The 26,437-nt window shown below is 40.6% G+C and overlaps 2 protein-coding genes across 4 annotated transcripts; both read left to right on the top strand.

Annotated features, from left to right (window-relative positions):
- Positions 1-933: 933 nt before the first annotated feature.
- On the top strand, positions 934-4,739 carry ciarta (circadian associated repressor of transcription a). Its single transcript, XM_026156658.2, has 6 exons — positions 934-1,145; positions 2,540-2,887; positions 3,017-3,092; positions 3,185-3,263; positions 3,511-3,664; positions 3,925-4,739. The coding sequence occupies exons 2-6, from the start codon at positions 2,540-2,542 to the stop codon at positions 4,291-4,293; spliced, it is 1,026 nt and encodes a 341-aa protein (XP_026012443.2). The 5' UTR covers positions 934-1,145; the 3' UTR covers positions 4,294-4,739.
- Positions 4,740-10,177: 5,438 nt separating this feature from the next.
- Positions 10,178-26,317, top strand: rprd2a (regulation of nuclear pre-mRNA domain containing 2a). Of its 3 annotated transcripts, XR_013904403.1 has the most exons (12): positions 10,178-10,616; positions 17,043-17,172; positions 17,333-17,484; positions 17,824-17,876; positions 18,026-18,152; positions 18,254-18,429; positions 18,704-19,046; positions 20,473-20,676; positions 21,131-21,313; positions 21,408-23,418; positions 25,797-25,945; positions 26,102-26,317. XR_013904403.1 is itself a non-coding variant. In XM_080295730.1 (10 exons), the coding sequence occupies exons 1-10, from the start codon at positions 10,442-10,444 to the stop codon at positions 23,105-23,107; spliced, it is 3,243 nt and encodes a 1,080-aa protein (XP_080151856.1). In that variant the 5' UTR covers positions 10,178-10,441; the 3' UTR covers positions 23,108-24,102. The 3 variants fall into 3 exon arrangements, 1 of the variants encoding a protein (XP_080151856.1); XR_013904402.1 differs by having other exon boundaries at positions 25,797-26,317; XM_080295730.1 differs by lacking the exons at positions 25,797-25,945; positions 26,102-26,317 and having other exon boundaries at positions 21,408-24,102.
- The last annotated feature ends 120 nt before the right edge of the window (positions 26,318-26,437 follow it).

The raw sequence follows: 26,437 nt of genomic DNA, 5'->3' as shown, positions 1-26,437 counted from the left end.
TTGCCACATCTTCTTATCTTGTCCAGCTTGTTGACATGAACTTAATAATAAATAAAATTATTGTTTCTAGAGTTTATTTTAATAAAGGTTATATTAGATTGCACTGTAATCTGAAGCCAAAATTATGTTGTTGCTTCAATAGACCTTTATCGCATGCTTATTTAAATCTAAATCTCCCAATTAGTGGTTTGGTTTGTTGTTGTATGCATGGAAGATGTTCAGGTGTTATCTTGGCAGGTGACCCCAGAAAGCAAGTTATCAACGCAAGACTGACACAAAATCCCTTTAAATAATATTAATCTTCTTCGGAAAGACCCTGCTGTGAACTGTGCATGTCTCTCTCTCTCTCTCTCTCTGATTAATGATGTTAATCAAGTGACGTGGGTGTCTTGGTCCATCACATGCAAGCCTATTGGAGAGCTTCAGTTAAGTAACATGACGAATTTGGAAGAATGTGGAGAGAGTATGGAGGGGGAAGGGGGGGGGGGTGGTGGAGAGAGTATGGAGGGGGAAGGGGGGGGGGTGGAGAGAGTATGGAGGGGGAAGGGGGGGGGGTGCAGCCCCCACTGAAAAAGGAGAAGACTCCAGAGTGTAGAGGTGTGTGTGTACGTGTATGTGCGCGCGGGGACCAGCAGCGTGGTCTGTTATTACTCGTTGGCTCTATAATGTGACTCAATCTGCATATCAACATTTTAGATGCCAGTTGCCTCGTGCTGTTCCTCTCGCTCTGCATCCACACCTACCACACGTGCGGCCGTTGAAGGATCGGAGGGATCCAAACCCTTATACCAACCAACCGACGTTGTGCGTCCCGCCGATTGGCCAAGCCTCTCGGCCAAAGGGAAAAGAGCAGCTCTGGGCTCAGCCAATCGCGGCTCCGTACACGCTCCAGCACGTGTAGAGGCCGTTGCTCTCAGTGGGTAGTTCGCGTGCGGGTAGGAGAGCTCCCAATGTAAGTGAAACGCCACGAGCGGAGGTAGCAGAAACGAGGAGGGACTGGCTAAGAGGAGTTACAGCTGTGCTCACAAGTAGAGCCGTTAGTTTTTGTGGAAGTCCCCTCTGTGAGCTTTGATTTATTTTTTTAAACTAGTTCAAATAGCGCTAGCTGTCCTTTTTTAAGAGTCCAACTCTCCTCCGTCCAAAAGGTAAGAAGCTCCGTCCTTTTCCTACACTTTAACGTTTTTTAGGGAAAGGTGGCTCCTCACTTATTATATAAAGCCTGCGTTTTATTTTTTACCTCAGATAGACTAAACAGTAACTTTTTACATTTACACCTTTACATAGCGAATTTCCAGTTAGCTGGTTGACCACGGGTATTATTACAGAATGAAAACGGTATTAATACTGCTTTTATGCTTTTTCTTAAAGACATTTTCAGCTAACAATCACTCAGTTTGTGGGATACGGTTTTCTAGACTATTCCCAGTTATCGCAAACATGTTATAACTGGTATATAAGATGATTATTGCGTTTTACCAGCTTATCAGCTGCAGACGTACACACATGTGTGTCCTTACATAAATCAGATTCCCATATGTCTCCAGTTTTAACCATTAAAATTAAATACGTAATATCCAGCCTTAAGAGGCAGTGATTAAAAAAATCTAGTGCAGATATAAACAAACTAAGCTCAAGGCAACTAACATTTGCAGCAACACGTGCTATAACAAACTTTATGTAACAGGCTTTTGCGAAAATTTAAGGGGGCTCGTGCGATTGAACTGCGCGTTTTTTAAAGTGAATAACTGCGATTGCGTCGGTCGGAGGGCCTTCGTGTTCTTCCAGGGTCATAATCTATCAGAGTTGATTGTTATTGGCTCTGTCCTCATCTGGATTTTATTGCGGTTGCTGAAAATTTGCGAAGACGTAACTCACTGTTCTTGGCAACAAGTGCACTTCTAATAGATATTGCATAAAAGTGATGAAATCATCGTGCTGCAGCATTGCAGTCACATGAGGGCTGATAAGTGTTTTATAGTAACATATGGATAGGATTTTCATTTAATGACTGTATTACTCAATCAAATACGCAGCTATTATAACTAAGGCGCCTTGTATTTTTTTTCATGTTAATGTTACAAGTGATCTTCTATTTTATGTGCATTTAAAACATTTTGGTGCCCACCAAACAAATCTAGGTCTTTGGCCAAAGTAAAAACATTAAGACTGTGATAAAATATTGTTTGAATAGCAGTAAAATGCAAAGTTTTCTATTAAGTAACAATAAGAAGACTCTTTGCCTGGCTCTTAACTGTATGCTGAAGGGCAGGTATGTTAAGGATAACTAAGAGACATAAAATTCAGAGATGTATCCCCAGAAGCATCAAAACTGATAATTTGTTTAAGGTAATATGACCTCCTGAATCACCAGTTAACTAATATTCATGTTTTTGGAGTGTGGGAGGATGCCAGAGTACCCATAGGGAGAACATGCAAAAAGCCTGGATTCAAACCCTGGATCTTCTTGCTGTGCTACTGATTACTTTACTTTTATTCATAATCTTGATTTAAAAGAATTTCCTCAATACTGTCTCCACAGATGAATTCATTAGGTATTTCCTCCAAATGGCCATCTTATGACTCGCTACCCTCCACTCCAAGCTTTCTGCTCAGTGAGACTGAGCAGACTGAAGATGAGGCTGAAACCTTCTCAGAGGGAGAGGGGGACAGTGGGATTGGAAAGTTGCCTTCCGCCGATGAAGGAATCTCACTTTCTGGAAGCTACATTGGTTTACCTCCTCATACCAATCAGCTGCGTTTGAGATCTCAGTGTGACCGGTCTGAAAAGTGCTCTGACATGACTAAACCTCCAGGCTCTGCCCCTTCTCCTGAAGACCACACATTATCGTCATCAGTGACACCAGGGGACATCGCTTTCGCTCAGAAGGTGAGCACTTCTCTTTTGGAATCTTTGGGTCTTATTTTAGTAAACAGAAGTTTTTAGCTGTGTTAACTTTTAGTAAATAGCAGATTTTAGTTATATTAACAGTCTTTATTATTGCCTTTAACATTACAGTGTGCAGATTTGCACAGGTTTATCCATCCTCTCCTCGAGCTGCTTCATGGTTTAAAGACTGGCCGATTTGACCGAGGTATGTGTCTGACCATTATCCTAAATGATCTTCATTATTTATTGCATCCAATCTGGTAGTTATATCCAGGTACCTGCTTGTGTTTTTGATAGGCTTAACCAGTTTCCAGCAGAGTGTTGCTATGGACAGGTTGCAGAGGATTCTTGGAATCCTACAGAAACCTGAAATGGGGTAAGTCCACCAAAAATGATACCTAATGCTCACCTGGTTGAGCAGCTGATCGAAATGTCAAAGGTTATAGTCCTTACTGCTCCTACCCTCTCTCCACATTATCCTGTTTAATAAAGTTAAAATGCCTTTCACAATAACTTTATTAAAAAGAAAACCTAATATTAATAGCAGTGTTAACAGCATGAACAGTGTTATCATTGTCCCTATTACCCCACAGGGTAATTGTACAATTCTTTTGTTTCTGCAGTGAGAAATATCTTCAGAATCTGCTGCAAATAGAGATGCTGCTCAAAATGTGGTTCCCTCGGGAGGCGTTTACATCCACAAACACACCAAACAAGACCACCACACCCAGAGTCGCAGCACGCTGGAGCCAAAATCAGCTCCACATCCCAGTAAAGGTGAGCTTCCTCCTGGTGTCACCATATCTGTGACAGTGTTGTTTAATGTAATAGTATTATTTTAAGGAATGAAGGAGAAAAAAAGCAAATTAATGTACATTTAAAAATGATTAGAAAGCATCTTAGTATTTAGTAGAGTATTCTGTCTCCCCAAGGTCAACCTCATCTGCTTTATTGTCCTTTTTTGGCTCAAAGATCTTAATTCTCTTCCAAGATGGCCTTGATGTGTTGTTATTTTTGGTTCTGCTCTCCCATTGCAGAAGAGAAAACTGAGCTGGCCAGACTCTGCCCAGGCTGGCAAAGTCCCAGCCAAGCACGGAAAACACGGGAGCTGCCATGCTGCCTTTTCACTAGACACCATTTCCACGTGTTGGCGCGGATCCCGTATAGAACAGAAAACTCCAGAGGAAGAAGCAGACGAAGCAGCTGGGTACAGCTGTAGCTCTGAACACGAGTTTACACACAGGACTGGCACTTTAAGCAGGCCGTCATATTTATGTAGCAGGAGAGCACATGACAATCGGAAGCACCCTGAGAGTTCTCCGCCCTCCTCCTCATGTGGCAGCCCAGCTACACAAGACAGCTCGGTGTCTTCAAGCAACATCATTACTATAAGTGACTCACCTTAGCTGGCCTTAGCTGACCTCGCTATCACATGGAGGTGCCTCAGCATGCCAGCGAGACTGAAAGCAGAGGGCGGACTCGATTACATAAGAATAAAGTTGGGCGTGGAGCCAGTCTGTGATGCTTATAAGGAACATTAAACCAGGAGGAGGAGAACTGTACAGAGATGGTCATTAACCCCTAACTATCCAGTGTTGGGTTTTTAATGACACCAGAGTTATTTCAAAGTGTTTGTCTGAATGGATTTTTGTATACATTGACCTTTAAGTTAAAAAATGTTGAAAATACTTTTACATGTGTTAAAACAGTCTGTGCTGTGCTTTGTACGTTTTCATATCATCGAACGCAGCTCTAAGCAGTAGCAGTACAGGATTTCATGCCATTGATGAAAAATGTGTTTGTAGCAGGAAAAAAACGAGTCAGTTGAATATAAAATACTTTATGAAGCGACGATTGGTTCCACGGCTGCTTACATTTTTTTTGCATTTGCACTATTTTCCCAGAGAAAATAGGACAAATTAATTAGCGGCTTAGTTTATCGTGAAGCAACTCACAAATTGATTACAAATATACCTCATTATTGAACTCAGATGACTCGAAATTTTATTTAGGAAAGTTTAAAAAGTATTTTTTCCAGCTGTCTGATTGTAGCATACAGTAGAATAAAGGCGTGAAGCCGCTGCCAAAATGTGCCAAATTAAACCATGATGCATTATCATATCACAAGCAGCTTACTCTAGTGTCGCAGCACTTAACGTACGCTCTTTGTTTTTTTATCTGCACTTATTAAGAACAGATGTAGTCCCACACAGAACATGACTGACTAGTAATCACTGAGCCGAGTTAGAAACCAAAGAAGCTCGGTCTTTCAGTTGGTTTTTATTCTGTAAGCTAGCTGTAGATAGGTGGACTTGAAATATTTTATTACACTTGACCTTGGGCATGGGGTCACTTTTTCCTTATTAGGTGATTAAACAGGAATAATATAATATTTAATCCTGTGTGACTTTGAATTGATGCAGCTGCACTTTTGGATGACAATGAGGAAATGTTACACACTAAAGGGTTTGTGATGTTATTTATGAAAGCAGTACTTGAAAACCTTAATTCCCTTCAGCAGACTTGGTGTGTGTTACGCCTGGGATGAGCGCTTTACAGGTTTTTGTAGGGGAAAGGGTGGGGGAGGAGGACATGTCATTTGATTGCAGTTGAGCAAATCTAGCTTATTATTCATACAAAAAAGCTCCAAATGCATTGTGTCATCATGAGGGCAAAAAACATCCCTTTGTGCCCTGTTTTAAATGGATTTGTAACCCTGGAAGTGCTTTTCTATTGAGTCATTATTAAGAAATATCAGGGGGAATACGATAAACAAAACACTTTCCATTCCATATCTATTAAATACCTTAATATTTTTTTGTACCACCATATTTTATAATCAGGTATCATTCATGTTGAATGACGTTTCATCTCTGGTGGGATCTTTTTGTTTTGGGTTGTTTTTTTTTTAACCAGTGAGCCTTATTTTATCACATAAAGCTTGCCTGACATTAAATCATACGAGAAAAAGTCATACGAAAAGTGTACTGTTTTAACCAACGATGGTAACGTCATTTTGCCACATATGCCACTGAAAAGTGAATGTTTCTCAGGCTTTGTCCTTACTTGTGTATGAATTTTCCTATTTAAAGCAGAAATTGGAAGCACAAGGCGGAGAACAATAGTGCAGCGGTGTGTTGTGTTAGTCTGTTAAGATGTAGCATCCTGGAGTACATTTTTTGTTGTGCTGGGTTACACTTTTTATTTGTGATAAAGGAGTTAAGAAAAAAAATCAGATTTTACAGTTTGATGTCTTTAATTTTCACTTGTTTTAGAAAATTTATTTCTTATAATGAAATTATTGCTGGTGATTTCTTGATAAGTACAGAATGACACGAATCAGCAAAATCAGCATTTTTCTGCATTGATGTTTAAGTTTTCGGCTTTCCAGCCACTAAATCTACCCCGTAAATATTTTTATAAGGCTCCTTTATTATTCCATGGGTTAGATAAGTACAGTTTTACTTGTATAGCATCAATTTAGAGCATATTATTGGAAGGTGAACACACTACATCATTGGGGTTAGGGTAACCGGTCATGGCACATTCAGGCTGCATTGAAAAGGAAAAAACAAGGGTGCAGATAGGCCACGAGTAACACAGCAAATAACAAGGTGGGGCCAGTAACTGCAGGTCAGGAACATGCTTCTCCAAAGCAGGAGATCCCACCAGAAAGACACAGGGAAGAGAGAGAGAGGAGAAAGCACAAAAGTGGTATTTTCGATGTGTAGGTTATATAAAGGCATTTTTATTCTTGTATTATTCTTGGTTCAGGGTCACCCGATCCAGCAGCAGGCCCAATTGTGAGCTTGGTAAAAAAAAGGAAAGTTTCTCTTCACAGCAAAGTATTTTTTCTGACCAGAACACCTCATACACTACGAACTTATTTACTCTGCATTCTTTAAATGGTACAAAAACAACATTTGGCTTCACACTGGTATGAACTAAAAATCTGCTGTAGATTTCTCAACATTTTTTTGAGGACACACTGCACAACATCCTGAGAAATTCTAAGTTTTAATGGCTAATTTGGAAATCACCTCATTGGTGTATAAGTATTAATTTTTGGCATTTTATACTGACTCAACTAACAAATTGGAAATAAATTGTGTGCTTTTGTTGGCAGGTTGTTTTAAATTGTATGTTATGTGTAGGGCCACATTTTTGCTCCAATAATTCATAGGTCAGTGTTGGCCAGAGGTGTGGACTCGAGTCACATGACTTGGACTCGAGTCAGACTCGAGTCATTAATTTTATGACTTTAGACTTGACTTGAAAAAATGTTCTAAGACTTGTGACTTGACTTGGACTTTTACACCAATGACTTGGGACTTGAATTGGACTTGAACCGGTTTACTTGAAAAGACTTGATATTTTACCCCAAATATAAAATTTAACATGCATATTATATAGAGATTGAAAATGTGACGTCATTCACGGGTAGAACCGCAAAGGATTCTGGGAACTCGTGGCAAGCGGTACTAGCGCACGCTTTCAATTAAAATCAGTTAAACAGCGATAAAAAGAAACACAAAAATGTCAAGAAGCCGTTGTATTATTAACTGCAATAGCCGGTCGCATGACAGCCACGGGAAGCCGACGGGTAAAGAGATCGGTTGTTATCGGATTACGTCGTTGAAGAGAAATTGTTCAAGCCATGTTTCCGAAGTAACAAAGAGGCGATGGATGGCCTGGATTGCAGCCATTCTAAGACCAAATATAACGTCCCAGAACACTCCAGCTCACAGGTTAGTCTGCTCCAAGCATTTACACGAAGGTCAGTGTTTTTTAGTAGTTAATACGTCATTTTCATAACATAATTAGTGATATAGGTTACAAGCAAGTCTGGCGCTGAACAGAAATTGTCGCGCTATGCTCCTTTATTTATTGTGCATAAATAGTGAATTGTCCTGACACAATATTGCGTTTCGCTTCTGTTATTATGGTACATTGACAAAAACATATACTTTTATTCACAGGATAAAACAGGTTTTTTGTATCACTAATTGCCCAGTGCGATTACAGACTGCGGTAAAGTGAGCCGTCATTTGTGAGCCGCGGTCAAGCCAGCCGCCTCCTATCCGCGCGGTGATTACAGCATACAATATTGTTGTCACTGCTACATTTCTGTAACGCTACCAGAAATTATTTCCACTACTAATTAATTACCGTTGAGCTCAAAGGTCCTATTAATAAACGGTTAACGAATGTGTATTTATGACGACGATTTGTGAGACTGGTAAACTTATGATACGTACGATGGTCTTTCGTTCTACACGGTGCATTTCAAGGTCCTGTACCCATCCGTCGGTAAACTGTACCTGGGCTTGTTGCAGTGACCTGAAGTTACTAAACTTCATGAGTGTATGCACTCACTCCAAGAACCGTATAATTATAAATATGCATATAAATATGCTAAGATGAGATAGCTGACTTCATCTAACTAGCAAATGTTGTCCAGGCTACGTTGGTGATACAGTTTTTTTTAATGTGTATGACATTTTTGTCATGCGATTTTAAAGCTGGTCCTACAACCGCATCCAAGAATAACATGCAGCTTATCTCAGAACTGTCGGTGAAAATTATTCTTGGAGCTAAGTTTAATTGAGCTGCATTTTAAAGAGGTGCAATTTCACAATTTGTGTATATTTTCTAAGTTCACTATTTTGTCTGTGTTGAGAAAAACACAGATTTTAAAATTACATGGTCTAATATTTACATTTAGCATAACTGCAACATTCTTTTTTCGTTTTTTTTTTTTTTTTTTTTTAAAGACTCGAAAGGACTTGAAATTCAAAGTTTCAGACTTGTGACTTGACTCGGACTTTTACACCAGTGACTTGAGACTCGACTCTGACTTGCCTGACATTACTTGAGACTTGACTTGAGACTTGAGGATAAAGACTTGAGACTTACTTGAGACTTGCAAAACAATGACTTGGTCCCACCTCTGCTAATTGCCCAGTGCGATTACAGACTGCGGTAAAGTGAGCCGTCATTTGTGAGCCGCGGTCAAGCCAGCCGCCTCCTATCCGCGCGGTGATTACAGCATACAATATTGTTGTCACTGCTACATTTCTGTAACGCTACCAGAAATTATTTCCACTACTAATTAATTACCGTTGAGCTCAAAGGTCCTATTAATAAACGGTTAACGAATGTGTATTTATGACGACGATTTGTGAGACTGGTAAACTTATGATACGTACGATGGTCTTTCGTTCTACACGGTGCATTTCAAGGTCCTGTACCCATCCGTCGGTAAACTGTACCTGGGCTTGTTGCAGTGACCTGAAGTTACTAAACTTCATGAGTGTATGCACTCACTCCAAGAACCGTATAATTATAAATATGCATATAAATATGCTAAGATGAGATAGCTGACTTCATCTAACTAGCAAATGTTGTCCAGGCTACGTTGGTGATACAGTTTTTTTTAATGTGTATGACATTTTTGTCATGCGATTTTAAAGCTGGTCCTACAACCGCATCCAAGAATAACATGCAGCTTATCTCAGAACTGTCGGTGAAAATTATTCTTGGAGCTAAGTTTAATTGAGCTGCATTTTAAAGAGGTGCAATTTCACAATTTGTGTATATTTTCTAAGTTCACTATTTTGTCTGTGTTGAGAAAAACACAGATTTTAAAATTACATGGTCTAATATTTACATTTAGCATAACTGCAACATTCTTTTTTCGTTTTTTTTTTTTTTTTTTTAAAGACTCGAAAGGACTTGAAATTCAAAGTTTCAGACTTGTGACTTGACTCGGACTTTTACACCAGTGACTTGAGACTCGACTCTGACTTGCCTGACATTACTTGAGACTTGACTTGAGACTTGAGGATAAAGACTTGAGACTTACTTGAGACTTGCAAAACAATGACTTGGTCCCACCTCTGGTGTTGGCTTAACAAAAGAAAATATTCATCTGTAAATGGTTAGCTGCAAGGACTCAACTGAAAATAAGTGAAAAAACAAGCAACTTTGAAAGACCTTCGGAAAGCCTGAAGAACTATTGCAGAAGACTACCAAAATAACAAGAAAGTCTGGTTCCTTGGAAGCAAAACATGTAGAAATGAGAGGTGACTCAGGACTTTTGCACAGCACTGTATTAGTTTTTAAATATTAAAACAGAATTAAAACTCCTCTGCCACAACAAACAGTAAACAGTGCACTTGCTCTACCAATAACGCGCAGCTGGTGTCGCTAACAAAAAACAAAGAAGAAGAGAAAAGTCACCTTCCGTGACACTGGGTGGCGCCATAATCGAGTAGTGTTTGCGGAAGTGTTCTTCATCACCCCACCAACAACGAGTAAACAGATCCACAGGATGCCGCGAGGCGCTGAGTTTTAGTCCTTCAATGTGAAACGATATGACTGTTTAGCCGCGATAAGGAAGCTCACCGTGAATAATTTGTACACACACAGGGATTGGGACACGGGTTAGCAACCGGAGCAGGCTGAGAGGCTTCTGAGTGCAAAGATGCCTGTGCTGCGTTAAGCTAGCATGCTAAGCTAAGTGCTAGCCTTCACCAACAAACTCGTCCGGACATGGCAGCGGGAGCCGGAGCCGCTACCAGCGGCTCTCTGGAGTCCACTTTGGACAGAAAGTTACAAAATGTGACCAACACCATGGACTCGATTCAAGGACTGTCAGCGTGGTGCATCGACAACAAGAAGTACCACAGTGTGATAGTGCGACACTGGATCAAGTGCTTGAAGAAATGTAAGTAGCCCTACTGCCTGCACCTTTGAACTCGTTTGAGCTCAACGATCGCAATGGTTGCAATGAGATGTTTGTGCTTATACATATTTTAAATATAGTTTTTATTCCTGCTGTTTGACGAATCATACCTTTATCCGGGCGCGTTAAGGTCTTTGTCCTATTTGCCTTAGGTTGAAATGCCGGGAAACGGTGGAGTTTAAAACTGGCGCTCCTTTGACAGCAGGGACATTCAAGCTGTCATCCATGTGCACACTATAGCCTGCGTTTACCCGCGTAGTCTACAAATAGTTTATAAACTAATGTGCAGAGTAGTGAACCTGTCAAATTTACAGTTCTGACAGTGCTACAAGAGGTCAGCCTGTGCCAGCTTTACAGGCTACAACGGGAAATTCAAGATTTAACAGCCTACCAGATCACTACATGTTATGAGACTGGAAAGACAGTTTTGTTACCAAACTGTATGACTGAACTATTTGTAGTCAGCTCATGGGGAACAGTGACGTTTTGGATGGGGCGGGACACCAATGTCCATCTATAATATATAGACCAGCGATGTCATACTCTTTTTTTTTTTTTTTTTTTTTTTACATCGAGAGCCACATACGGCTTACTTTGATTGTAATTGGGACAGATGAGTGAAACCCTCCTTTCTGTCAATGTAAACAAATTTAAATAAACATTAAATAATGAGATATCTTAATATATTAAAAAGTGCAATTTCAACAGTTCATCTAATTTGGTCTACACGTTAAGAAATGTTGCTCTAGTAAACCTGCCAGTATGATTCTTTGTGCTTACATTGTAAGAAATTAATATGTAAAATTACAGCAAAAGTTCTGGTAACTCATTTCCCAGACTGTCCGATAATTATAAAACAGGAAGTTTTTCTTAATTCGCAGTAAACTTTCTGTTTCTCTTTCTTTTTCTTACCTTGGACCGGGTGTATAAACAAACAAACAGAATTTTCTTTTGTTGATAGTGAAAAAAACAGGAATTTCTGTGTCATTTAATTTTTTGTCCTTTACATATTACACTGTTGTAGTATGAATGGCCAAGGAGAAGGTCTTTCTCAGTAGGAAATGCTGTAAAAGTGGGTCGTATTGGAGTCCTTGGCAGGTCAAATTTGTCCCCCGGTGCCTTTTGCTTGAAAACCCTGATGTAGACAAAATATATTCTGTTACCGTAAACCTGCGCTGGGCAGTTAATTTATCCATGGGGCCACAATTGGGGTCTTTTTGATTTTTTTGGGGTCTAAAAATCTACTTTCACCAGAAGCAGTGTATAAAGAAATAAAAAGTAACAATAAGCAGAATGAGTTCAGTGTACAGGTGCGGCCTTCCACAGCAGTTTTAGTTCCTCGTGTGGCCCGCTGGAGTAAACTAATGTTACTGAGTACACAAACTCACTTTAAGTATTGGAGTTGTCACCGACACTTTGATTATTTACATGTTTGTTTGGAAATTTGTCAAACTGCACCAGGTTCTCAGTGGGGCTCTATTATTTATTTTATAATAAATCAGTCAGTACTTTGTGTTATTGCCAAGGTATTAGGAGATGCTTTTGCAGCCTTGATCACACATCTAGCTTTCTAGTAACTGTAATTAAGACACAGCTCCCACCAGTCTTACACTAAGAAGACAAATCTTATATCGTAAATCTTAATCCTTGCTAGGACCAATCCTTTTGCCTTATACATTTTTTCACTTGGGTAGTGTCATCGCTATGTATCAAATGTTCCCCTGTACAATCCATGCTTCAGGCAGCATCTGCTTAAGTGGAGCTCCTAACGGTTGAATCTACATTTTCAAGCCTTCACTGTGAGATTATATCAACAAAAGTACAATGTGCGTATTTTATTTGTGTAATTGGATTATGTTTGTGATTTAGATTCAGCTCACATTTTATGAATAATCAGTGCAGAAGTAGTTTAAACAGGTTCACAAACTTTTTCTTGCAGACGTGAGAATAGTGGTCTGTTTCTGATTCTCTGCAGAGCAGGTGAATAAATCTCATGCACAGCCCTTGAATAGTTTTCGAGTAATTTATTTTGACTTGCAGCTTAAGGATCATTCATATTGTTGGAATTGTCCAGTAATTTAAGACAAAGGCCATTGCTATTGAGACCTTTATACCTACTGTTCATTAATTTGTACTCTAGTGAGGTTTTAGCATTTGCTTTCAATTTAAAGTTCATCACTGTCTTTTGCTGATGAAGACAGCAAGGTATGTTCAGCGTGGAGCCTTATTAACAGCAGAGTTGTGGTTCTCCCTCTGTGATTGCAGTATAGTGTTATCCTCTTTTAGACATTGTCTCCATTTTGTCATTAAAGATATGACTGTTTCATTATATCTGACACCTGAGTTTTCCATTTATGCAGTTTAAAGTCTGTTAGGGATTTTTCAGAGGCTTAGTGGTGTACCGTGAAGACAGATGTTTTAAACATCTGAATAACACTTAATAAATACATTTAAAAACATAGCATTTAAATGTATTAACTGGAAGCTACCAAAGCTTTCTGGATGAACTTGAGAACGAAAATAAGAAAGAAATTGTTAAATGTGCGGATTAATATATCAGATTTGTTACAGTATATCAAGCTTTTTGGCATTGCTGGCTCTCCTTTTTCTGTTTTGTACTGTTGTAAATTAAATCTAACCTTGTGTTCATCAGATAAAACAAGTGGACATTTTTGTCTCTATAGTGTCATATTTGGGGGGGGGGGGGGGGTTGTGTTTTGTTTTTTTTTACTATTTTGGAAAAGTCCTGAACCAGTGATGCCAAACTCATTTTACATTGACCATCACATACAGCCCGCTTTGTTCTTAGGTGGGTTGGTGGAGAGAAACTTTAACTACACGTTTATTCCCTGAGATATCTTAATATTAGATAAATAATGCAATTTCAACAGCATATCGTTTTTTTCCTACATGATAAATGTAGGAAAACACAAGCACCAGAAAACATTCTGGTAGCTCACTTTCCAGACTCTCCTGTGTTTATAAAACAAAGTGTTTGTTAATTGATGAAGATTTTGCTTCCTTTTTAATAGAAATGTCAATATTAGACAGTGAGACAGGAACTTCTGTTTCTGTCATTTAACAGACAGTGTCTTTCTATTGCGGGGCTTCCTCTGGTTTTGTATATATTCCTATTGCTTGTTATGCATTTCTGTTGTCTTACTATTTATATTTTAGTCCTGCACAGTTGGTATGGAGCACCCATGTACACGTGCAATGACAATAAAAGACTAACCTAATTGTTTATCTATTACTTAACTACTTTGGCGTGGTATTAATGGCTGCGGGACATCTTTATCAGCAGAAAAAGCTGTCAAACCTGTGAAAATATAGTTAAAAGGTCAAAAACATATGCCCTTTGTTGTATTTTCCAAAGCTGGGGGTCAGATTAGGTCAGAATGGCACCTTTGTCAGGCTGATTCAGGCCCCCGAGCCTTATGTTTGCCACCTCTGTCCTAAACAAAACAACAGGGGTGCCCATATGGAAAAGAAATAGAAAAAACTTATAAAAGACTTGCATAAGATGTGGCCTACTTCATATAGTAAATCATATAAGGCTTATATGATTTACTCATGAAAGTGGCCACTTTCTCATTACTTTCATATATTGTTTTAGTAAGTATCCAAAACATACAAGTTTCATTTATATAATTTTTCAAGGGATCTTATATCTGTTTTCACTCTTGTATGCTTTTCATACAAATTTCACACAAGACAGATACAAACTTTATAAGATTTATATATATCTTTTCCATATGGGTGGGGTCGAACTTACTTAATACTACTACTGCACTAAGGTATTTTTAATATACCTACATCTTACTAACTGCACCCTAATTGTAAGTAGTATTAAGTCAGTGCACCAGATTGGCTGGAGATAAGCTGGAAAACATTAACATTGTCCAACAGAAATGTCTTGATTTAAAAAAAAAAAAAAAAAAAAAGATCCCAGATCTTATGTTTAAACAAAAATAGTAAAACCACAGATCACTGTACAGAGTTAGGGACAGTAATTAAAAACCAGTTCCAGTGAAGAATCCATACCAAAATTTCCGGTTTGTCAAAGTTGTATCAGTTCCTCTTCCTGATAAGAGGAATATTTTTTCTTTCACTTTGCAGAGCAATGGTGTCAAGCATGGCAGTGGAGCTTCTGCACACCCACTTTCAAGTATTTCTCAGGCTCAAAGAGAATGAAGTCTTTCTTACACATAAGCTGAGGAAAAAACATGTAAAATCAGATTGTAGATGCCCTTCATCTCTTGGAGCACATAAAAGACGTGTTCTCACTAATGGAAATGCTGTATTCGGTTTAGGCTGCCCAAGAACAGGAGGGATCTTAAACGTAAAAACGTTTTAAAACAGTCGTGTTGATGTTGAAAAACACACAAACATGGATCAGGTCAGTAAAAGAATCAATAATGAATCTGACCTATAAGCAGAATCGATAATGGCTTTGGAATCAATGAAGTTGTATCAATATCCATCACCAGATGGGGTTCACTGACCTTTTGGTGACGTCTTTTGCAGTAATTTCTTCAGCTTCTGCTGGCTTGGTGTGTGTGTGTGTGTGTGTGTGTGTGTGTGTGTGTGTGTGTGTGTGTGTGTGTGTGTGTGTGTGTGTGTGTGTGTGTGTGTGTGTGTGTGTGTGTGTGTGAGAGAGACAGAAAGAGAATAAAAATGTAAAATACACTACTGTTTGGAAAGCTTGATTCAACTGGAGACGTTCTTCATTGGGTGAGGGGGTGGTGGTTAGCAGTGCTGCCCGTCAGCAAGAGGTCCTGCGTTCAAATCCATCATCTTGTTACGTCTTTCTGTTTAGAGTTTGCATGCTCTTTTGTTGTCTGCGTGGGTCCTCTCTGGATACTCTGACCTCCTCCTACAAACATGCAGTTAGTGGGTTTTGTGAGTTGTAGTGAGGTGTGTTTGAATAGTTCTGTCTCTGTGTGTTAGGCCTGCAGCGAGGTGGACTCGTGTCCAGGATGTATCCCGCCTCTTGACCTATGGCAGCTAGGATAGGCTCCTTTTGATAATGCCTGCACTGCTGTGCATGTGTTGCACATGCGTTGAACGGGCCGCTTTGTAATTTAATATACAAGAGGCTGACTAGTCAGTCACTAGTCTAAAAATTTAGAAAATCAGCTGATTCCAGATCACTGTATCTCTAGTTAAAACATAGACTGTATGTAAAAGATGACTAGCCACTGTGATGTCACCGATTTTGAAGCCTCGAGCTGATTGTTTCCACCTTTTAATGAAGGTATTCATAGATGGCTGTCTTTGGCTCTCGCTTGCCTGTTTCGCTGTTAATCTTGGTCGCAGTGATTTTACAGTTACCTGAAACGGTGTTTGACTTTGGAGAATTTAGAGTGATCTCTGAGCATATTACAATTTTGTTCTTCTAACGTGATCACACTCGCGGATCTCAGTGCTGCAGGAGAAATTTCAAAGTAAACTGTTTTGTAGTGTTTGGGGTTTGTGTTTAGGGTTCAAACCCTCAGCATAATAAGGAAAACAACAGCCTTTTGCTTTTCTACTCGTGATGAGTAAGAAGCGTGGCTTTCATCTGTCATCTAGACAATTAGAGAATTAATAGAGACTTGATTATTTAAAGCAAAATTATTTACTTACAGAGAATTGAAATTAGTTGCATTGCAGACTTATTTTGCATCTGGATGTTGGTTATTTTATCAAGCACTGATTAAACTATTGCCCAGGAGATATTATGAGCTGATATCATATCATAAATATAAAAAAAACTGCAAATAAAAATGACACATGGTGTGTATAAACCATAAAACAGGCATTTTTAAAACTCCTTGTTTAGGTCATAAAATGTGAACAAAGATTGTGTAAATGATTTCACGTCATGTTTAAACAGTTAGCTGTTGATTAAATATTCTTGGTAGCTGTTGACTGCATGCTATCTTTTCTGTGTTGTTTATGAATCTGATTTATCACTTCAGACTTAATCACACATGTCTATAATGGATTTTTGTCATTTATTCAGTTTAACTGGGCGTTAAGTAAAAATGTTGACCTTTTTATAAAGTACAAAAATTATAAATTGATAATAAATTAAGCAGTATGTTGGACCACTACTGATTTTGACCTATATTTAATAAAATAGGTGAAAGAGAGCTGAGCTGCTTCTCCGGCTCAACTGGTTTCAAGTCAGATTTTTTCATATGCACATTTAAAAATGGGACACATGCTGTGCAGCAACAAAAACAGTAAAAACGATGAAAGATTTAAGGGAATGAACAGCCGCAGATAAAAGCACCATAATTAGAAGCAGTCTGGTTCAAACAAGCTAACATCAGCGCCTCTGTTTCAAGGTTCTTTATTTGTCACATGCATAGTTATACAAGTATAACACACAGTGAAATGTAGCCCTGTTTCCTCCAACAGCTGACGCCTCACATAGGCTCAACCTGCTATACCTCGCCAATGACGTCATCCAGAACTGTAAAAGGAAAAATGCCATCGTTTACCGAACGGCATTCGCCGAGGTGCTTCTAGACGCCTTCCAGCTGGTTAAGTAAGTGCTTTGTAGTAAGTGCTCCACTGGTGCAATGTTTCTTTCTGCTGCTCTCTACCTTTCAGTGTTTCTTGTCCATCATTCCTCTCATTTGTTTCATTTGGACTCACATAAATCCAGCAGCCATCATTATAGTTTTTATCATCTCCCCTCTCTGTAGCTGTGAAGGTGACTCGAAGGTGATAAAATCAGCAGAGAGGATACTGTCCATCTGGGAGGAGAGAGGTGTGTATTCGGGGACTCTCATTGCCGACCTTAAGAACGCCCTGATCAAAGAGGAGTCCCCTCCTGTCACTCCTGTGGAGCAAAAAAGTAAGTTTGCTTATTATTTTTATAATTTTTAATTTTATTAGACGCACCATCTTAACATGAAACTTGTCGTTACCAGTCGTGGCACCTTGTACAGTTAATTGTATTTTAATTGCAGTTACAGTTTTGGCTGTGATTATGAAAACACAATTTATTTAATTTTTAATTTAATTGGCTTTAAGACAAGTTTCTTATTTATTAGGTTTAATACATCCATAGTTTTCCCAGAGTTTAGGAATAATTCCGTTAAATAATGTTGCATTTCATTCTGTTGTGTAGATTTCTGGGTGTTTGTAGTTAATTTTGCTGTTTGAGTTTATGGGCTTTTTATTTATTTTAAAGCTCCAGCCGAGTCTAAAGCTGATCTACGATCCAAGGTCGTTGCTGAATTTGTGGTAAGTGTGATGTTAGAGTTTAAAGCTCCTCACTAAACTCCAGCTGTGCCGTTTTACAAGCACGGTTGTTATCGTCTTGTCTTTGACTCAAACACTGTGATCAGACTTTGTTGCGCTTATGATATGACTGACTGCTCCCTCTGCTTTAGCCGCAGGCACTCATAGACCAGCTGGCCAAGTACAAGAGATCTGTGGAGGAGGTCGACCTCAGAGAGAAACAGCTGGCAGCTATGAGGGTTGACATCTTCAGTTCTGATGCCCTCAAGAAACTCAAAGGTATTTTATTCTTTTTGCAGCTATACAGCCTAACCTGGAGCGATAGGAAGGATGGGTTATGACTTTGACGATTTCCTCACATTACTGCTTGGTTCTTGCAGATAAGGCAGGAGGAAAGAAGTTCTCCAAGGACTTTGAGGAAGGAAGCGCACAGCTACAGGAGTTCGTGAAGTTCTTTGATAAACAAAACAAAATCCTACCTCAACTCATGGAGGCACTCACCAACGCAGATATCTTCTATGAGATGCAGTACAAGGAAGTGAAGATTGTAGCTAACGTAAGTGAAAGATGTTTATTTTTAATTTGTATTTTTGTTGTTGTTGTTGTTGTTCTAAAGCATGAAGAAATTCAGTTACCTGTAGGTTTATTACCCAGCTTGTGTTGGGCATTTTGGTACATTATGTTTTAGACTCTTATGTTGCTAGCTGTAGATAAACCTTATGCCTCTCTATCTTGCTGTTTGAATTTGCGTGAAGTCTGTATTAAAACTGGCTAATAGACTTAACATTTACATTTTCATGTATTTAAACTCCGTTGCTTCTCCTCTCAAGGCCTACCAAACATTTGCTAACCGGGTGTCCCACCTCAAGCGTAAGCTGGACACCTTGAAGTCCACCTTGCCCGACCTGGACGAGTCACCCATCCCCTCTCCCTCGGCAGACGCTCCATCTCCAACAGGCTCAGAGTCTCCTTTCCACGGTCTGGAAATGGCCCACCCCGATCCAGACCTCGATGGTTCTGCAATGGACGATGATGCAGAGCCCCCAGCCCCGAGCCCTCTGTCCTCCCCGGGGGGGTCTCCCAGAGACACAGAGGCTCTCGGTGAGAATGACAATCGCGAGGTGGAGGACATGGAGCTGTCTGAGGACGAAATGGAGAGTGGGGGCATCATAGGTAAGGAGGGAGTAATGTTTTGGGATTTCAAGCCTCTGCAATGCTTTTTAAGTGCTTTGTGGTTTTTATATTGGTCTTCAGTACTTTACTAAAAAGAATGAAATGACAAACACAGGAGAGATGGGCAAGCACCGTAATGACACAAAAGTTCTCAAGCATTGCATGATAATCATTGTTTCAACTTTTGCAGTAGCATCTTTTGAACCTGCTGTCGGTAGTAGTTAATACAGATGTTGCATGGTGTCATCTAACTAGTTCAAATGTTCCGAGTTTTAATTTTAAAAGCAGTCTTTTTACATATTTCGTTTGTTTTGAGATAAGCTGGCTTGTTAAAGTTTTTCCTGGAGGAAAAAAAGGGCCTTTTGGATTTGACTGCGTTCGAAATAAGAAAGGTGATGAGTCTGTGTTACCTTATTTGACAGAAGTTTGACAGTTTTCTTCTCATTTCTGACCATTTAATGAAGACAAAATGTCTGTTATACACAATCTGATGAGACTCCATGGAAGAAACAGCATCTGCGCAGTAGCTGATGTGCACATTCTTAAATTGACCTGCATGTTAAAATAGGAATATTCTTCCTCAATGTAGTTTGAGTTCTAGCGTGTGCCCAGCCCACCGCCATCACATATCACAGAGTATGCATTTACTTAGATGGATGCATTGTGATCACAGGTGAAACCATCGCCTGCTGTGGACATCTGGTAAAGCTCTGCATCAAAGATAAATCAGGCTTTACAAATCACACCTGTTATTTAGAGGAATTCATTAATCCTGAAGCATCCAAGCAGTTTTAGTGGCTACGCTGACCAAATGGAGTCATTTCAAAACTGGAGCCAGATGTGGCAGAGTTGAAGTTTTCGTTGCGAGTGACTAGGGTTAGAAATTGGTACGTCAGAGAGAGACGGCACAGGTCGAGGAAATTGGAGACAAAGTTAGAGAAGCAAGGCTAAGGATGCTGAATATGGAATAGCACAAAGGAGGTTCATGGATGTAGTGAATGAGGACATGGAGAAAGTCGGGATGACAGTATAAGCTGGTAGGGATAGGATGGTATAGAAGTAAATAATTAGCTTTGGTTACCGCTAAAGAGAAAATGTTCTAATGTAATTATCCATCTTGAGCTAATTTTGAGCATCAGGTCTCTGCAAAAGCAAATCTCAGTACCCTACATCTCTAGGAAACATTTTTAATATTAAAACACTTGTCAATATACAGCTAGAGTCATAAATATATTTTCTGTTCTCTTTTTTGCACCGCATTCCTTCCTGCAACCATTATTTGAGTAACTTTTGAGAAATTTGCCCTGGAAATCAGGTGACAGCGACAAAATTAGTCACAAAAACCAAATGTAGAGGAACTGCACTTAGCTGCACCATTACATTGGCCCTCACTCACTGTTATCGCTGCCATATTTTCTTTCCTCAGTTGAAGAGCGGACAGAACCCGTTCTCCACCCAGAGGTGCCCGCACCGATGCCTGCAAAAAGCGTGCCATTAGTAGCGACAGAGCAGCCCACCGTCGCACAGATCGCGCCTCCCATTGCCGCTCCAGCGGCCGCTCTGGAAAGTGTGGACATGAATAAAATTGGCTCCATCCTCAACAGCTTAAGCTCAGTCGTGAAGAACACAGGTGAGTAGCGAGGGCCTTTTTGTGACATGCACATAGATGATTTCTTTCAATTCTTTCAAAATAAAATAAAATCTTCCACGTGCCGTCATTAAGCGTGTCTCGACTTCTGCTGTGGAAAAACCAACTGGGTTTGCAGTGTGTTTGGAGCGTTAATATCTTTGCAGTGTCATTAATTTTTAATGTAGAGATAAACAAAAAGATCCTGAGAGCATATGTGAGTATGTACTTAAGCTGCATATATGTTTTCAGTGTCTTTAGATTGCATAGATTTAACAGAGTATTTAAGTTAATCCAGTAGGTTTGTCAAATGTCAAAGTTAGTTTGTTTTAAATATGCCTCATAATGCATAAATCTATGAATGAACATTTGGCCTTCACAGATCTGTTAACTGTCTAATAAAAAGTTAGTATATGGTGGGTTACTCTGTGAGTGAGTGTAGCTTTGTTTTTTGCAGCGCCCTTAGTGGAGACTCCTCCTGCAGCTGCCCCCGCTGTCTCCTCAGTTAAGAGCACGCCTGCTCTTCCTGTGGCAGCACAGGACCCCAGTTCACTGGTTAGTATCCTCTCCAAGGTAGAAGTGAGTCCTGCAGACCTCCTCAGTGCTCTGTCCAAAGTCCAGGGTCAAAGCAGCCTCGAAGGTGAGAGTCAACCTTTACTTAAAGTATTCAAAGAAATGTTGATTTATAGCAGCACCCTTGCTTATCTATCTTCTATCTTCCTTGTGCCCCTTAGGCATCACCTCTGTTGTGGGCAGCTCAGCTGACTCCTCCAGTACAGGCAAGATTACTGCCTCTCCTTCATCCACAGTTTCATCAGCGGTACCCTCTCAGAGCTTGCCTCACTCCTTTGGCACATCTGTGCTTCCCCTATCCAAATCTACTGCAAGGCAGAGCTCAAGCACCCAAGCATCCCCCCAGAATTCCAACCCTGCCTCTGCCCTGGTTCAGGCTCTTCATAGAGACATGGATTTGACAACAGATCCTGAACCACCCTCTACAAGTTTAGAGTCTAAAATACACAGCTTCTTGCAGGGAAACCCTGCTTTTAGTGCATTTGACTTGGTTTTTTCAACAAACCCAGCTCTCGGAAGCAATAATCATAGTCCGGTTACTTGCACAGACACCCAGGATGGGACACCTGTGCGGGACGAGGGGGGAGGCACGCCTACTCAGGATGAGATTATGGACAAGCCAATGGTGGTTCCATTTGCTCCCAAGTTAAGTCAGTCATCTGTTGAATCTGCAATAATGGCTCCTGTTGCATACCAGAATAGCACACAGCCGAACCCCAACAATCCTCAACAGCCTGCTCACCTGCAGCCAGGTGTGGCTCAGAATGGGCAGATCTACCAGGCGTACCCGTTTGGCAAACAGGAGATCTCTGAACATGGGATTACTGCCCCGGTTGGACATTACCAGCAGATTTCTGCACAGACAGGAGGGCCAGTGCCTGGAGAAAGAGCCCCAGGCAGTGCCGGTAACACACAGACTGCTGACAGCTTTCATGGGCCTAGTGAAAGGAGTTGGTACGGTGACACTTACCCAGAGGGGAGCTCTCAGCAGCCCAGGGGCTATAATATGCCTGGAGGGGCTCAAGAAAACAAGACATCCGGACGTTATCCATACCAAGCTGAGCAAACTCGTGAACCTCAAGAGCTGCTCTCCCAGCAGGGGGGCACCCCATTGCATGGTTTCTTTAAAAGCAATCTTCCTCCTGTCCCAAGGTTACCTCCCCCTCCTCGCGGTTTTGAGGTTTCCGTTTCATCGGCCAGCAATTCGATGATTCCTCCGGAGCAGCAGCCGATTCCCGGCACAGACTCTGGGGACGTGCTCGGGGCCAGAACTGAGAGTGTCATCAGTGGGATGGTGGTCCATGATCATCAACACAAATCCCTGTATCATCCTGATGAACATCTGTATGACACTGACCAGCATCGGCCACATCACCCTGAGGATTTACATCACCAGTCAGATGACCGGCATTACCAGGGGGACCTCGAGCGGCACCACGACGAACTCCTCCAGCACGAGCCCCCTTATTTCCAAGACAATCCTTATCACGGCCCAGATGACCCGTATTACAGACCAGGCAGCCCTCCACACCACTATCCCCGAGTTCGAGGCCGCCTCACTCCTCCACTCTCAAACTCAGAGGAGCCTTACTACGCCCACGACTACCCACATCACAGCCCCCCTGCTCCGCAATACCCCCCTAGGAGACCACCGCCTCATCACGAAATCCGTCATCCCGGTCTACGACCTCCGCATCGACCTCCTCACCCTGCACATCACCCACACCCCAGAGGACCTCCTCGCCCCCCATTTCCTCGATTTCAAGGTCCTGACCCGAGGTTTAGAGGCAAACGTCCAGGTCTAAGACCAGGAGGCCCAATGTTCCCCCCTAAGAGACCCTTTATGCCCCCACGGTACTGACTGAGCATGTAGCCCTGAGACTGCTCACAGTCAAAAGTCTTGGAGGTCATAAAAGCCTCTTAAAAACTGAAATGGAGACTGCAGGTGGATGAATGTGCAGTTATTGCACTGGGGTGGGCACGATGTGGCAAAGCTGAGCTGAAGAAGAATTAATTCAGCAGCTTCCAGAAGAAAAAAACTTTAAATGCAGAAGGAAAAAAGGGTGTGTGGAAGACTGAGGAGAGCCAACACCAAGAGACATAAAGAACACGGTGCCTCTGAGAGGGTTGCTGAGCTGAAGAGCGAAGACAGAAGATTAAAGAAGATAAGAGGTGGATATATATACATATATATATATATAAAATTCACTTTTTGTATCATTTCCTCCAATATGAAGCACTACGTTAAATGTAAGCGTGTCAGAGTGCGTGCATGGTACGTGTGTGTGCATGCAGTCCAGTCTAAACCAACTAGACACAGATAGTTCCACACCTTTTTTGAAAGACAGTTATTTTTGCTAAGACGGTGAGAAAAGAGTGTAGTTGGTGCAGTGTTTCTGCTCTTATTTAGTTTTTCAGTGAGCAGTTTTGACTGCTTCAGTCCCGTATCAGCAGGATCCCATTAGCGTTTGAAAAATCGTTAATTTCAACTTGTCTTTGGGTATGACAAACAGAGTGTATGCTATGGAATTTCTGTTTCTTCTACAGTGCACATTAGCATATTTGGCGGAATTATTTCTCATTGTTCCAGCTCCAAATGTTCTGTGTTTTGTCTTTTTGTTTTTTGTGAAGCATTGCTTTTCCCCACCTATGCGCAAGATCCCTTCGGCGATAATTTTTACGTCCCGTTTAGGAAGGCGACACAAGTCTAGTCAAAGGGGGGGGGGGGGGGGGGGGATTTTTTTTCCAGCCTCCAACACCGACACAGAAGAAGTGCATTTCTGGAAGGAGGATGAAGACAGTCGGCTTCACTTTCGTTTATTTGTACTGACCAATAAAAATCTGAGTTTGAAAAAAGTGTCGTTTATTTATTTATTCTTTTTTTTTTTTATCATCTCTGATCCCTGACCTGTTGCATCACTGCCTTTACTTCTGCATCACATTTAAAAGCACCTAAGCCAGGACCTCTAATTATTCACACAGAAATTATAACGCCACTGGGCCCATTACTCATGAACACGACTGCAGGTAACACTAAAGAGTGTTGTGGGGTTTCTTTTTTTTCTTTTTCTTTTTAAGCTATGGTTCATAATTTAAGGATTAAATCTATAATACTGTTTGGGAAATGTGTTCATCAATGTATCAGCATCCCATTAGGTTTAAAATACGTTGCTGCATCAGACCAGATAAAAGTGATATTAGAAGAAAAAGCTCCGTTTACTACATTTATTACATTTATAGGGATAGACATTTCTAAAGAAAAACATCTTAACTTGATAAGTCAGATTTTTGCTCTGAGTTACTTTTTTATTACATAAGTTTTTTGGTATTTAAGATAAATACGGTTAAAGAAGTAGTGTCCACACTGATTGTGTGTACCTCTGTGTGCATAGGTTACTTAGTTTAATCGAATCACATTTGCTCTGCTTTGTTGGGCAGATGCCCGAAAAGTTGCCTAGTAACAAGAATACATTTGCAAAAGATTAGTTTGGCTGAGATCCAAAATAAAGTAGAGGCGGTTTTACGCGTAACTTGGATCCTTAAAGCAGTTAAAGGTCTGTTAGGTGTCTCCATGTGAGGCTGCCGTGCAGGGAGCATTAATGCAGTCAGTTTGGCTTAATTTGAAATGAACACGTTTTCAGTAAGGGTCTCTTGACTCCGCAAATATTCTCTTTAATTGAAGAGGTCCAGATCGATTTGGTGCCAAACACACACACACAGCCTCAGCGTGAGAATCACTCTAAAAGACAAAAGTGGTGATCAGTTGGATTGATTAGGCAGTTATAATCAAGTACCGAAAGACCCACTTCCCTTAATTCATTTGCAGTTTCTTAGTGCGGTCATTAAATTATTGCGTTAAATCAAGTATGAGAAGTTTAAAAAAGACATTATTCTTGGGACTGTTATTTCTAAGTGCGTAAGCGGCAAATAATACAGCTTAATTTTTTTCCTTTTAAAAGTGTCGATGTGAATGGGCTCCTAACTCTGATAAATCCGTGCAGTTAAACCTGCCCTTAATTTAGGTCTACTTTAATTAGCACGGGGGTCGTTTAGGGAAATGAGTTTCGATTTTAGCAATAAATCGTTCCCTTCGCGCACACAAACACGAAAACAAAAAAAGCGGTGTTAGATGAAAACAATTGGAGGGAACAAATAGAAAACGAGTGCTCCCATTCGACATCTTTATTGGTCAGAAGTTAGTTTTTAATCTGCGGAGTTTACTTGGAAATTAAACATAGTCACAGGTGAGCCGGCCGTCGCCAGATGTCAGCACATCTTCCCAGAGTCACTTTGTTAGAGAGGGGAGGGGTAGCCTATAGCATGAAAAATTCAATAAATAACTAAATTATTCAGCATTTATCAGCCTTCATATCGGGGACGTGCGTAAATGTGTCAGGTCACCTTAGTGTACGCATTTTTCTTTGTGTTTACATAAAGGAAGAAGTGAGTGAACGTTACCTACACACACGCACCTCCTTCCCCCTGAATTTTTTTGAACTCATCCCCCGTTTCTCATCCCCTCCCCTCCTCGCTCCTGTTTTCATCCTCAGGGATCCAGAGCCACACTTTGATGTGTCTGATGTGATGGAAACCTTTCCCCCACATGTTAACTGATGAAGATGGTGGCGGCTCCTCTCTTTGAATCCTGCACCGCTCGCAGTGATGGCTCTTCACGGCCTGTTATGAACGCTGTGCACCGGTAAGGCTTTCAGTTTAATAGCTACATCAGAAACTAAGTGCCACCAGCAGGAAATCAAAACAATCAATACAGAGTGGGGGGAAAATAAAATGTTGAAAATGGTTCTATTTGTTCTCCGACCCTGTGTGTGTGTGTGTGTCTGGGTGTGTTTGTGAGTGAGGAAACACAGGAAACGAGGACCGCTGGACATAGAGGACCATGTGAGTACAACCAGGATTATTAATAACCTTATGAATAATTACAGCTATTTTATTGCCTTCTCTTTACATTGCTTTAAACAAATCTGTGCTTTTCATGCTTCCAACCTGTACAGATACCCATTAAATGCATGTTTTTGTGGAATAAATGATCATTGTGCAAATGAAAACAAAACACAGCGTCGTTGTCTGATCATTTCCTTACAGTATTTAACAAACGAGCATCTCCAAGCTCAGTTTAAGAAAGTTGCCCTTCAATTTAAAAATGTCTCAATTTTAACCAGACTTTGAAATT

This window comes from Astatotilapia calliptera, chromosome 22 (assembly GCF_964374335.1).
Source record: "Astatotilapia calliptera chromosome 22, fAstCal68.1, whole genome shotgun sequence".
NCBI lineage: Eukaryota > Metazoa > Chordata > Actinopteri > Cichliformes > Cichlidae > Astatotilapia > Astatotilapia calliptera.
This window is presented reverse-complemented; position numbering and strand designations above follow the sequence as displayed.

Excerpts from the sequence above, each read along its gene's own strand:
- ciarta (XM_026156658.2), top strand. The coding sequence starts at position 2,540 with ATGAATTCATTAGGTATTTCCTCCAAATGGCCATCTTATGACTCGCTA. Across the intron at positions 3,264-3,510 it reads CTACAGAAACCTGAAATGGG|TGAGAAATATCTTCAGAATC; the intron begins GTAAGTCCACCA and ends TTGTTTCTGCAG. Across the intron at positions 3,665-3,924 it reads AGCTCCACATCCCAGTAAAG|AAGAGAAAACTGAGCTGGCC; the intron begins GTGAGCTTCCTC and ends CTCCCATTGCAG.
- rprd2a (XM_080295730.1), top strand. The coding sequence starts at position 10,442 with ATGGCAGCGGGAGCCGGAGCCGCTACCAGCGGCTCTCTGGAGTCCACT. Across the intron at positions 18,430-18,703 it reads AAGTGAAGATTGTAGCTAAC|GCCTACCAAACATTTGCTAA; the intron begins GTAAGTGAAAGA and ends TCTCCTCTCAAG. Across the intron at positions 20,677-21,130 it reads CTCAGTCGTGAAGAACACAG|CGCCCTTAGTGGAGACTCCT; the intron begins GTGAGTAGCGAG and ends TGTTTTTTGCAG.